The 13,387-nt window shown below is 36.8% G+C and overlaps 1 protein-coding gene and 1 long non-coding RNA gene across 3 annotated transcripts in view; one reads left to right on the top strand and one right to left on the bottom strand.

Annotated features, from left to right (window-relative positions):
• LOC110151697 (phospholipid-transporting ATPase ABCA3-like) overlaps positions 1-13,387 on the bottom strand; it is a 285,960-nt gene that overhangs the window by 206,002 nt on the left and 66,571 nt on the right. For both annotated transcript variants that reach the window (XM_070460996.1, XM_070460997.1), the window contains 3 exons: positions 5,655-5,771; positions 5,219-5,336; positions 3,340-3,513 (listed from right to left, as the gene is read on the bottom strand). In XM_070460996.1, the coding sequence (XP_070317097.1) occupies positions 3,340-3,513; positions 5,219-5,336; positions 5,655-5,771 (409 nt within the window). The remainder of the gene's footprint in view (positions 1-3,339; positions 3,514-5,218; positions 5,337-5,654; positions 5,772-13,387) is intronic.
• On the top strand, positions 5,999-6,635 carry LOC110151698 (uncharacterized). Its single transcript, XR_002318147.2, has 3 exons — positions 5,999-6,102; positions 6,321-6,393; positions 6,480-6,635. It is a non-coding gene; the product is annotated as an uncharacterized lncRNA (long non-coding RNA).

Raw genomic sequence — 13,387 nt, 5'->3', positions numbered from 1 at the left:
TAAGCATCTTTTAATTTCATGGCTGCAGTCACCATCTGCAGTGATTTTGGAGCCCAAAAAATAAAGTCTGACACTGTTTCCACAGTTTCTCCATCTATTTCCCATGAAGTGATGGGACCAGATGCCATGATCTTAGTTTTCTGAATGTTGAGCTTTAAGCCAACTTTTTCACTCTCCTCTTTCACTTTCATCAAGAGGCTTTTTAGTTCCTCTTCACTTTCTGTCATAAGGGTGGTGTCATCTGCATATCTGAGGTTATTGATATTTCTCCCTGCAATCTTAATTCCAGCTGGTGCTTCTTCCAGCCCAGCGTTTCTCATGATGTACTCTGCATATAAGTTAAATAATCAGGATGACAATATACAGCCTTGATGTACTCCTTTTCCTATTTGGAACCAGTCTGTTGTTCCATGTCCAGTTCTAACTGTTGCTTCCTGACCTGTTTACAGGTTTCTCAAGAGAAATTCAAATCAGAACCACAATGAGGTATCATCTTATGCTGGTCAGAATGGCTATCATTAAAGAGTCTGTAAACAATAAATGCTGGAGAGGGTGCTGAGAAAAGGGAACCCTCTTGCACTGTTGGTGGGAATGCAAACTAGTACAGCCACTATGGAGAACAGTGTGGAGATTCCTTTAAAAATTGGGAATAGAACTATAGTATAGTCTGAAGTCAGGCAGGTTGATTCCTCCAGTTCCATTCTTCTTTCTCAAGATTACTTTGGCTATTCGAGGTTTTTTGTATTTCCATACAAATTGTGAAATTATTTGTTCTAGTTCTGTGAAAATATGTTATCTAGGGTGAAAGAGATCACCAGCCCAGGTTGGATGCATGAGACAAGTGCTCGGGCCTGGTGCACTGGGAAGACCCAGAGGGAGCAGGTGGAGGGGGAGGTGGGAGGGGGGGATCTGAATGGGGAATACATGTAAATCCATGGCTAATTCAAGTCAATGTATGACAAAAACCACTACAATATTGTAAGGTAATTAGCCTCCAACTAATAAAAATAAATGAAAAAAAATTAAAATAAATAAATAAAAAAAAGAACTGTAATATGACCTAGCAATCTCACTGCTGGGCAGACACCTTGAGAAAACCAGAAGCGAAAGAGACACATGTACCCCAATGTTCATTGCAGCACTATTTACAATAACTAGGACATGGAAGCAACTTAGATATTCATTGACAGATGAATGGATAAGGAAGTCATGGTACGTATATACAGTGAAATATTACTCAGCTATAAAAAAGAACACATTTGAGTCAGTTCTAATGAGGTTGATGAAACTAGCCTGTTATACAGAGTGAAGCAAGTCAGAAAGAGAAATACAAATACTGTATATTAATACATATATATGGAATTTATAATAATGGTACCAACGACCCAATGTGCAGAGCAGCAAAGCAGATACAGATTTAAAGAACAGACTCTTGATCTCCGTGGGAGAAGGTGAGGGTGGAATAATTTGAGAGAATAGCATTGAAACATGTATTTTACCATATGTAAAAGGGATGACCAAAGACGTTCAAGGCATGAGGCAGGGTACCCAAAGCCAGAGCTCTGCAAATACTCAGATGGATAGGTTGGGGAGGGTATTGGGAGGGGGTTCAGAATGGGGGGACACACATACATCCATGGCCGACTCATGTTGATGTATGTCAAAAACCATCACAATATTGTAGCTTTCCTCCAATTAAAATAAATTAATTAATTAAAAAAATATTGTAAATCCCCTAAACGCTCATGTATAGCTGATTGTTTGAATGAACTATGCCACATCCACACAATGTATCTTTAAAAAATAATAAATATATCAGTATTCATAGGGAAAGATTTCTAGAATATATTTTTGGCTGAAAAAAAAGCACATTGTAAATGTGTATACATTACACCAATAATTTTACTTAAAAGTGAGATAAATATGAAAATATACAGTATTGTTGATCTTCTTAGTATATAAATTACAGAGAAGATAAAACAGAAATAAATAAGACTAACCTACAAGGGAGCAAAATACTGGTACAGGGAGGGAATGATTTTTATCTGAGTATACTTTATTTTCTACGATTTTACTTTTAAAAATCTGTGTTAATATCTACATATTTAGAAGTTTATATTAAATAAGCAATGATGGGAGATTAAAAATGTGGCAGAAACAGGTGTACATATCCATATTTCAAAAGAATAGCATAACCACACTAAAAGTAATACTTTCCTGGTAACTCAGATGGTAAAGAATCTGCCTGCAATGCAGGAGACCCAGGTTCGATCCCTGGGTCGGGAAGGTCACCTGGAGAAGGAAATGGTAACCCACTCCAGGATTCTTGCCTGGAGAATCCCATGAACAAAGGAGCCTGGTGGGCTATGGTACATGGGGTTGCAAAGAGTCAGACACAACTGAGTCACTGAAAGTAATAAGAAATACTAATCTAAATAATTTTTGAACACAGTACTTTGACTACTTAGACTCAGATTAAATGTAAAAAGATTTGCAAGCAATTGCTATACTTAAAATGTTAGTTCTTTACAGTGGAGTAGATAAACATTTCTGTAAGCATTTATGAGTATTGCAAAATTGAGCTACTTAATATTTATTTTAACAATGGTGGGGGTCAGATTTCTCATGGTTGGAAAGGGAAATAAATATAACAAACTGAAAAAGGTAGGAAGAACTTATTTTTGTAGGAAGAACTCCATGACTTGTGGGGTATTAATTCCCCAGCTAGGTATCAAATCAGGCCCTCAGCAGTGAAAATGCAGAGTCCATACCACTGGATTGCTAGGAAATTGATATTAAATTGAAACTAGATGTAACAGTGTGAACTCATATATTTTAACATATAGATATTGAACAGAATGTATTCAGCTTTGGTGCTATTGACATTTGGAGCTAGATAATTATATCAGCGCAGTCCTGTACTTTGTGGGATGTTTAATAGCATCTCTGACTGCTACCCACTAGATATCAGTAGCACTCCTCCACCAGTTATGACAATTAGAAACCAGAAATATCTCTAGACATTGTCAACGTTCCCTAGGTAGCCAATTTTTCCCCTAGATAGGCCACTAATATAAAGGCATGAAAACAAACAAATAAGCATTTGTATATATATTTACATGTACATATTTCATGTATAAATTTATATATACTATATACATGTATAGTATATAAATATAATTTTTATGATAAAAATAGTACAAACCAGGAAAAATATTTGAGACACCAAAGTTTCCTTTTACCCACTTTCCACTTACTATACTGCCAATCCCAGATCACCTACATTTTCTTCCTAGGAATTAAATCATCAAAGTAAATTTTTTATAAAGAAAAACCCACCCTTCATTTCCATCTTGCTTATAGTAGTAATCCCCAAAGCTACTGCAATATTTGAAATGAGACAGGAAGCCAGCTTCCCCGTGTGGCTCAACATTCCATACATGGCGATGACTATTATAAATGGAAAGAAGGTAAGATAAAAGAGGAAACCTCCAATAGAAACAGCCAGTGCAGCTGAAATATAAGATGGAAAACATAGTCAGTACATAACATACAAAATCTTGAAGTAGAAATTCCCCTATTTTACTACAAAAGAGCTCTAAAATGTAAACTCTAGAAAAGAAACTGTCTGCCTTGTTCACCATTGTGTTACCAGTGTTGTTCACTACTGTATCATCAGCATTTAAGCAGTGTTTAACAGAAAGTAGTTGTTTAATAAATACTTTGCTTGCTTGAATGAATGGATGAGTAGCATGAGGAAGGAACTTTTCTGGAATTTGCCCTTTCTTATACAATAATGTGGATATTTACTTCTTTAAAGAAGAATTGATCCTTATGTTTATAAAATCCTGCCTTTTTATTTTTTATTTATGGCCACTTAGCTTAATAACCTCTAGAAGTATAGCATCCCTCATCACATCATAAGAATATACCTACCTGATTATCATTTATTTTGGAACTTTTGAAACTGAAAAGCTTTAGTCACTTTCTAAATACTCTCAAAAATTTATTTATTATATTTTATAAAAATACATTAAAAAGACTGATAACAAAATCATCAAAGAGAGTCATCTGGGTTAGTGATTTGTATGATGAAAAGTTTGAAAGCTAGTTGCTCAGTCGTGTCTGACTCTACGATCCCATGGACTCCAGTCTGCCCGGCTCCTCTCTCCATGGAATTCCCCAGGCAAGAGTACTGGAATGACTTGCCATTTCCTTCTCCAGGGAATCTTTCCGACTCAGAGGTATGCTTGTTTTAGGCAAGTAAGTCATTCATTGATATTTGCCTACTTTATGTTACTCTTTGGCATGTCACCTTCAAGCAACACACATCAGTATTCCTACCTGGGAAATCCCATGGACAGAGACTCCTGGCAGGCTACAGAGCATGGGGTGGCAAGAGTCAGACAGAACTTAGTGACCGAACCACTGCCACTATCTTCAGGCTTACTCTGACATAATTCTCTCCACCCATACCTTTCCTGTGCTCTGTGGTAGAGGGTAGTTATTTTGCTCTATTTTGTAAGAACAAGCCAATAGCAGTGTTGCTGCTGAAAACAATAAAAATACAAATTTCTCTACCATAATACATTTGCTTCATGGTACTTGTGCCCTACATGGTTGAAAGAAGGCAATATTTTAATTGTAAATGTAAAATAGATATAAAAGCCAAAAAATGGTGAAGGTTTGTTTTCTGAAAAACAAAATTTACTTATTTTTAAAATAAATAATAGAAAATGACCACAGGAGGAGCAATTCTACAAATTCCCTAACTAGGTCAGTTTGAATTTATTCAGTCACACATCCCTCTTGTGAGAACAGGGCAGAAAATTCTCATTTGTTTGTGGTATATTTGATAATGTTCTACGTATGTGATAAGTGATCCAAAGACTTCACTGAGTGAGTGAATGAATAAATAAATGTTTTCACATGACCCTATTTTAGTTTATATCCTCTTGTCACATGTGATCTTATGTTGATTTTTATTCTCTTTTCCCATGCATCCTATGCTATTAATATATTAATTGTCACTAATTTTTGCCCCTCCTCTCAAATCATTTCACGTTTATATGACATGTATGTTTTTAGACAAATTTAGAATGCAAGCAGAGGCTCTATATGAAGTGGAAACTAAAACTTAAAAGCAACTACCATATAAAATCCTCTTTTAGTCAACTGAAACAGTTAAAATGTTTCATGGAAGGAGTCTTGTACTCACTTTTATTGAAGAATGTGCTAATCAGAAAGCCGAAGGTTATGGTGGCCGTGACAAAACACAGGAGAAAGACAAAGATGAGGGATGGGTCGCTGTTTTTGAGGACAACTATAGGTACAATCTACAATACAATTGTGAAGCCAGTTTAGTCACACTCGAAGTGGTGTCACAGGAAAACAAGGAGGTGAAATAAAACAGCCTTAAAACATTTCCATACCCCCAAGTGAAATGGCAAAATTTAACTAAATAGCTCATTTCCCACAGAAGGGATCAATGGTTTGTGTCTGCTGATAGACTGAGCAGCTTCTGAATTCCCCAGAGGGTCAATGATAAACACATCTATTATTTTGCAACCTAAAACCCATGCAGCTCCCACCCACAATTATTTTATCCCTCTCAAAGTGTAGCTGCAGAGTGATGCATTCAAACAGATACTTGCCTTGGCACATAAAACCACGCACAGTATACAGACGATAATTGAAAACATCAGAAGGAACGTGACAAAATAAGATGCCCAGAGCATACCATTACTGAGCCCTATCATGAACTGGTACTCCTGTGGGAGAGTCAACACAGAACAAATACCGTGAAAGTGATACTTTCAAAACACACTCACAAATATTATCTGACTTAATCCCCACAAAAACTTACATACGTTAAATATCATCATTGCCATTCTGCAAAGAAACCAAGTCTCAGAATAGTCAAATGACCCCATCAGAATCATGTAACCTAGTGAATGACAATGTTGTGATTTCCAAACCGGAATTTTGACTATCTTACCTTATGGTTCTAATCTAAGAAACAGTTAATTGGAAATTTAAAACATAAAATCTAGGATCACTTTTCTTGTTATGATGTTCTGCCTCAGGAAACATTGGAAGAAAGTAAATAACTTTTAATATTATTATAGATGAGAGCAGGGAAAACTATAGCCCATGGGCCAAATCCAGTCTGCCTCATATTTTTGTATACAAAGTTTTGTTGACACATAGCCATGCTCATTTACTTCCGTATTGTCTGTGGCTGCTTTCATCCTATAACAGTAGAGTTGATAGTTGTGAAATGGTCTGCAGAACCTAAAATATTATACTGTCTTATACAGGACAAGTTTGCAAATCTCTAATTTAAACCAAACCTCTCCAGTTTTACAGATCAGAAGACCAGACCCAGAGAGGGTAAGTTGCTTTTACACATTTAAAAAGCAGTAAACTCCCTGTTCTGGGCTCCTCCTGTTCTATCATGCTGCTTTTCCTTATTTCAGAGCTACTTTTCCCTGGACGAGCACAGACTGGAGACAGATCCCTTGTGTTTTAATCCTGACTTGCCACTTGGCAATAAGAAGACCTCAAGCCAGCTCCTCTACCTCTCTCTGCCTCAGCATCCTCATTTATGAATACTAAGGTTTGAATAAAACTATGAGCAAGAAAGAGTTCACAGTTTTAGTAATGAGCTTCATAAACTATAATTCATCAGAAGTCAATGGATACAGACATTTGATTTTTCAAGTTTTAACAAAGGCAGATCAAAATTTAGTTACAAGATGATCATTTTAATTTAAACGGCTATTTAACAAAGCACAATTAGTGGTACTAGTTTCTAGAGGTGATTAAAAATAGATGTTTCCTACTATATTTGATTGCTTTCCAATGTCCTTGCAATGAATTAAGGTACATTTTATTATGCAAAGGAACCATATAAGGAAATAAAGTATTAATTAAGAGATGGGAAAAGTTTAAAATAACAGATTTACTAAGAATTGGTAACAAAATAGTCCTTTGAAGCAAGTTTTAACAAAATATCAAAATGAGAAAGTTGACAGTGAAGTAATTTACATGACACCAAAAACTCACAGGTAGCCAAACTTTAATGTGGAGATGTGTAGTGTCCACATGCACACACTGAGAGAAAGAAAAAGAAGGAGAAAAATACACTAAATCTTAAAAGATATTGCATCTGGGTGAGTAACCGAGGGATTTATGACAGAGAGTGATGTTTTATATGTCCATTTTGTTTTTTATTAAATATGCACTGTAATAGCCATGATAATTTGGAATTCAGTGCCTGTATTTTCAACCAGTAAGGAATTGAAACTGACTAAAATAGCAGCTGGGCTTCCCAGGTGACTCAGTGGTAAAGAATCTGCCTGCCAGTGCATGAGATGTGGGTTTGATCCCTGGGTCGGGAAGATCCCCTGGAGAAGGAAATGGCAACCCAATCCAGTATTCTTGCCTGGGAAATCCCATGGACAGAGGAGACTGGTGGACTACAGTCTATGGGGTCGCAAAAGAGTCAAACACAACTTAGTGACTAAAAAACAACAAAGTAGCATCTAAGGCAACAACTAGCCAAGACCCTTAGATAGGAGGACACTGTCTCTACTGTTCCCTCATACAAGACATCTAATACAAAACAAAAAATTCAGAGAAATGCAATGCTTCCCCTTCTGACCTAGATGGGGCAAATGGGACCAGATTTACCCTCCAGCTAGAAACAATGAGAGAGAGAGAGAGAGAGAGAGAGAGAGAGAGAGAGAGAGAGAGAGAGAGAGAGAGAATGGAATAATATAGCCATAGAAAAGAAGGAACTCTTGTATTTACAACATGAATGGACTTTGAGGGTGTTATGCCTAGGGAAATGAGTCAGATAGAGAAAGTTAAACACTGTGTGATATCACTTGCATGTGAAATCTAAGAAAAATCTTATATTAAATGTCAAGAACAGATTGGTGTTTGCCAGAGGTTTGTGGTGGGGGATGGGTGAAGGTGGTTTATAGTTACAAATTTCCAGTTACAAGATAAACATGTCTTGGGAATTAATGCATAGCACAATGATAACAGTTAACAATACAGTATTGTATATTGAAAGCTGCTAAGAAAGCAATCTCAAAAAGTTCTCACCACACACAGTAATTTTATTAATATGTGGTGAGGGATATTACCTAAATTTATTGCAGTAATCATTTCACAAGGCATGCGTATATTAAATCATTATGTTGTATACTAAAACAAATATAAATGTTACATTACATTTCAATTAAAAATAAAAATGATTGATGTAAAGTGACAGTTAATTTTTAAGACATCTTGATTTCCAAGACCTGGCAATAAAGGACAGTAATTCCTTAAAGGAGAGAAGCATTGAGACAAGCCCTACACTCACCCAGCTAGCTGCTAACTAGTTGCCCGGCTGATTGGAGTGAGAACCCAGCAATGTCCCTGACAGGAGAAGACAGGGCTGGGAATCCAGGGAGGATACAGTGGCTGAAGTTTGCACAGCCAAATAACAGGGTTAACCAGAGACAGATTTCCAGATATCTTTGGAAGGTGCTCTTATAGACTTTTTAGTATTCACAAGCATATATGTGTGAGGAATGTCCCAAGGTCATGAACCATTTTAAGGATTAGAGAGAAAAATATCTAGAGCTCACATTTGCCTAGAAATATTTGTTTTCCCCAAAGAATAAAACCACATAATTTACTTACAGATAATCTGTAAGATAAATAACGTACAGATAGTCTAATGATTTTGTGTTAACATTGAGCCAGATTTAGCTGTAGACCTGCATTTCTTAACTTCAGTACTACTAAAAACATATTCAGTGCAAAATATTGTCCTAAGTGCCTCATATACATTGGGATTTCTCACTTAGTGGTATTTCTATTTTGGAGTAACTCCTCAGTGTACGTTATAGAATGTTTAACAGCATCCTTGGCCTCAGCTTATTAGGTGCCAGTAGCAACAGTTCTCAGTGTATTAATGTCTTTAGACATTACCAGATGTCCTCTGGGAGAAAACTTGCCCCCAGAAAACTTGCTTGCTGTCCTGGAATAAATGCCCGTCTGGTTCTACCTATTAGAAATTTAAAAGCAAAACCCCAAAGAACAATATTATCTCCAGATTACTTAACTCAGTCTCAAAATAAAATTGAGGGATATAGAATACAGAAAAATTCAAGTCTCAACAAAGTAATATTTACAATGTCTGACCTCCAATTAAAACCTTACCAGGTATGACATACAGTTTCAGAGTTGGGCCTATTGTCTCTACCCTTTGTTGTTCACAATTCTATGTGAACTCCCCTTGTATGAATGGGTCATGCAACTTGTTTTAACCAACAGAATGTGGCAAGAGTGATTAAATGTCACTTATGTGATCATGTTACATAGGATTATGGCACTTGTCCCACTCTGAGGCTCTCTCCCTTGCTAAATTTGATGATGCTGTTGGCCACTTTAGAAGGACCTAAAGTTATTGAGGCAATTTATTGAGGGTAGTATCTGGCCAACAACCAAAAAGAAACTAAAATATTCAGTCCTACAACCATAAGGAATTAAATTCTACCAACAACTACATAAGCTTAAAAGTGATTCTTCTCCTAGTTGAGGTTCAGTGAGTTTACATGAGTGTGTGCTCAGTTGTGTCCAACTCTTTGCAACCCCGTGGACTGTATAGCTCACCAGGCTCCTCTGTCCATGGAATTTCCAGACAAGAATACTGGAGTGGGTTGCCATTTCCTTCTCCAGGGAATCTTCCCAACCCAGTATTGAACTCACATCTCTTGCATCTTCTGCATTGGCAGGCAGATTCCTTACCACTGTGCCACTTGGAAAGCCCCAATGAGTCTATATCCTTGGGTAATACCTTGATTGCAATCTTGCAGAAAACCCAGCTAAGGCTTCCTTGACTTCAGCACACAAAAGGTGTGAAATAAAAAATGTGTGCTGTTAGAAACTATTAACTTGTGTAGTACTGTTAAACAGCAATAAAAACATTAAAATCTATAAATCTACACTAAAAAGTTTAAACTCTAACCTACAGATACAAAAAGTTCCAGGAAATCCAAGCACAGGAAACATGAAAAAAACAGACCAAAGCATACCATAGTCAAATTCCTGAAAACTGAGGGGAAAAAAGAAGAAATCTTAAAAAGGAGATTAAAAAATGATACATTATGTACAGATGGGCAGAAACACCCATCTTATTTGAAGCAACAAGACAATAGGTCAGGTATTAAAGTACTCAAGCAAAAACATTACCTTAGAATTCTTAACACAATTTAAGTATCTTTCAAAAATGATAGCAAAATAAAGACCTTGCCAAACATACAAAAACTGAAATAATAAATCAACAGAGGAATAGCATTACCAAAAACAAAAAAGGAAATCCATCAGGCAGAAGGAATATGTAAGAAGATATAGGATGAATCTGGACCTGCTCAAGGGAAAAACAAGACAAGAAATGAGAATGACATATTTGTTGTTCAGTAGCTAAGTTGTGTCCAACTCTTTGTGACCCCATGAACTGCAGCACAACAGGTTTCCCTCTCCTTCACTGTTTCCTGGAGTTTGCTCAAACTCATGTCCATTGAGTCAGTGATGCCAACCAACCATCTCATCCTCTGTTGCTCCTGGCTCCTCCTGCGCTCAATCTTGCCCACTATCAGGGTATTTTCAAATGAGTTTTCTCTTTGCATCAGGAGGCCAAACTATTGGAGCTTCAGCTTCAGTATCAGTCCTTCCAATGAATATTCAGGGTTGATTTCCTTTAGGAACAGCTGGTTTGATCTACTTATAGTCCAAGAGTCTTCTCCAACATCACAGTTCGAAAGCATCAGTTCTTCAGTGCTCAGCTATGTTTATGGTCCAACTCTCACATTTGTACACGACTACTGGAAAAACCATAGCTTAGACTATACAGCCCTTTGTTGGCAAAGTGACGTCTCTGCTTTTCAATATACTATCTAGGTTTGTTATAGCTTTCCTTGTAAGGAGCAAGTGTATTTTAATTTCATGGCTGCAGTCACCGCTTGTAGTGATTTTAGAGTCCAAGAAAATAAAATCTGCCACTGTTTCCACTTTTTCCCCATCTATTTGCCATGAAGTGATGGGACTGGATGCCATGATCTTAGTTTTGTGAATGCTGAGTTTTAAGCCAGCTGTTTCACTCTCCTCTCTCATCCTCAACAAGAGACTCTAGTTCCTCTTCACATTTTGCCTTTAGAGGGGTATTATCTGTATATTTGTCTGGAGAAGGAAATGGCGACCCACTCCAGTATTCTTGCCTGGAGAATCCCATGGACAGAGGAGCCTGGCAGACCATGGTCCATGGGGTCGCAGAGAGTCAGACACGACTGAGGTGACTAAGCACACATCTGCATATTTGAGATTGTTATTTCTTCTGGCAATCTTGGTTCCTGCTTGTGATTCATCCAGCCCAGCATTTTACATGATGTACTCTGCATATAAGTTACATAAGCAGGGTGACAACATACAGCCTTGACATACTTCTTTCAAAATATTGAAGAAAGTATAAAACCTTTTCCCTTACTCTTTAAATCTTAAAATCTTTTACCTTACTATTAAAGTATCTTTAGACATGTAATTGTTTTTTTTAACCAAAAATCATAGCAATATATTGTGAAGAAACAAAATATATAACAAAATGGCAAATGTGAATAATATAAACCCAAACCAACTGAGAAAATTACACAACTTATTACCAGAGAATTACAACTAATAAGAGATCAAAGTTAAATTGAATAAATAGTAATCATACTTGTGTGCAGTCTCAGAAACAACAGAATGATCTCTGTTCATTTCCAAGGAAAACCATTTAATATCACAGTAATCCAATCTATGACCCAACCACTAATGACGAAGAAGAAGTTGAATGGTTTTATGAAGACGTACAAGAACTTCTAGAACTAACATCTAAAAAGATGTCCTTTTAATTATAGGGGACTGGAATGCAAAAGTAGGCCGTCAAGAAATACCTGGAGTAACAGGCAAGCTTGGCCTTAGAGTACAAAATGAAGCAAGGCAAAGGCTAACAGAATTTTCCCAAGAGAATGCAAATACCTTCTTCCAACATCACAAGAGATGACTCTATACATGGACATCACCAGATGGTCAGTACCGAAATCAAATTGATTATATTTTTTGTAGCTGAAGATGATGATCTTTACAGTTAGCAAAAACAAGACCAAGAGCTGACTTGTTTGTCAGATCATTAACTCCTTATTGCAAACTGCAGACTTAAATTGAAGAACATAGAGAAAACCACCAGGCCTTTCAGGTATGACCTAAATCAAATTCCTTGTGATTATACAGTGAAAGTAACAAATAGATTCAAGGGATTAGATCTGATAGAGTGCCTGAAGAACTATGGATGGAAGTTCATAACATTGTACAGGATGCAGTGATCAAAATCATCCCCAAGAAAAACAAATGTAAAAAGGCAAAATGGTTGTCCAAGGAGGCCTTACAAAGAAATGAAAAAAGAATTGAAAGACAAAGGAGAAAAGGAAAGATATAACCATCTGAATGAAGAGTTCCAAAGAATAGCAAGGAGAGATAAGAAAGCCTTTTTAAGTGAACAATGCAAAGAAATAGAGGAAAACAATAGAATGGGAATGACTAGAGAGCTCTTAAAGAAAATTAGAGATACCAAGGGAACATTTCATGCAAAGAGATGCACTATAAAGGACAGAAACTGTATGGGCCTAAGAGAAGCAGAAGATAATAAAATAGGTGTTAAGATTATATAGAATAACTATACAAAAGAGATCTTAATGACCCAGATAACCATGATGGTATGATCACTCAACTAGAACCAAACATCCTGGAGTGTGAAGTCAAGTGGGCCTTAAGAAGCATCACTGTCAACAAAGCTAGTGGAGGTGATGAAATTCCACCTGAGCTATTTCAAATCCTGAAAGATGATGCTGTTAAAGTGCTGCTCAATATGCCATCAAATTTGGAAAACTCAGCAGTACCCACAGGACTGGAAAAGGTCATTTTTTATTTCAATACCAAATAAGGGAAATGTCAAAGAATGTTCAAATTACTGCACAACTGCACTCATTTCACATGGTAGCAAAGTATTATTCAAAATTCTTCCAGCTACTTCAACAGTATGTGAGCCCAGAACATCCAGATGTACAAGCTGGATTTAAAAAGGCAAAGGAACCAGAGATCAAATTGCAAACATCCACTGGATCATAGAAAAAGGAAGAGAATTCCAGAAGAACATCTACTACACTAAAGTCCTTGACTGTGTCGATCACAACAAACTGTGGAAAATTCTTAAAAGAGGTGAGAATACCAGACAACCTGACCTGATTCCTGAGAAACCTCTATGCAGGTCAAGAAGCAACAGTTGGAATCAGAC

This window comes from Odocoileus virginianus, chromosome 33 (assembly GCF_023699985.2).
Source record: "Odocoileus virginianus isolate 20LAN1187 ecotype Illinois chromosome 33, Ovbor_1.2, whole genome shotgun sequence".
Taxonomy (NCBI): Eukaryota; Metazoa; Chordata; class Mammalia; order Artiodactyla; family Cervidae; genus Odocoileus; species Odocoileus virginianus.
This window is presented reverse-complemented; position numbering and strand designations above follow the sequence as displayed.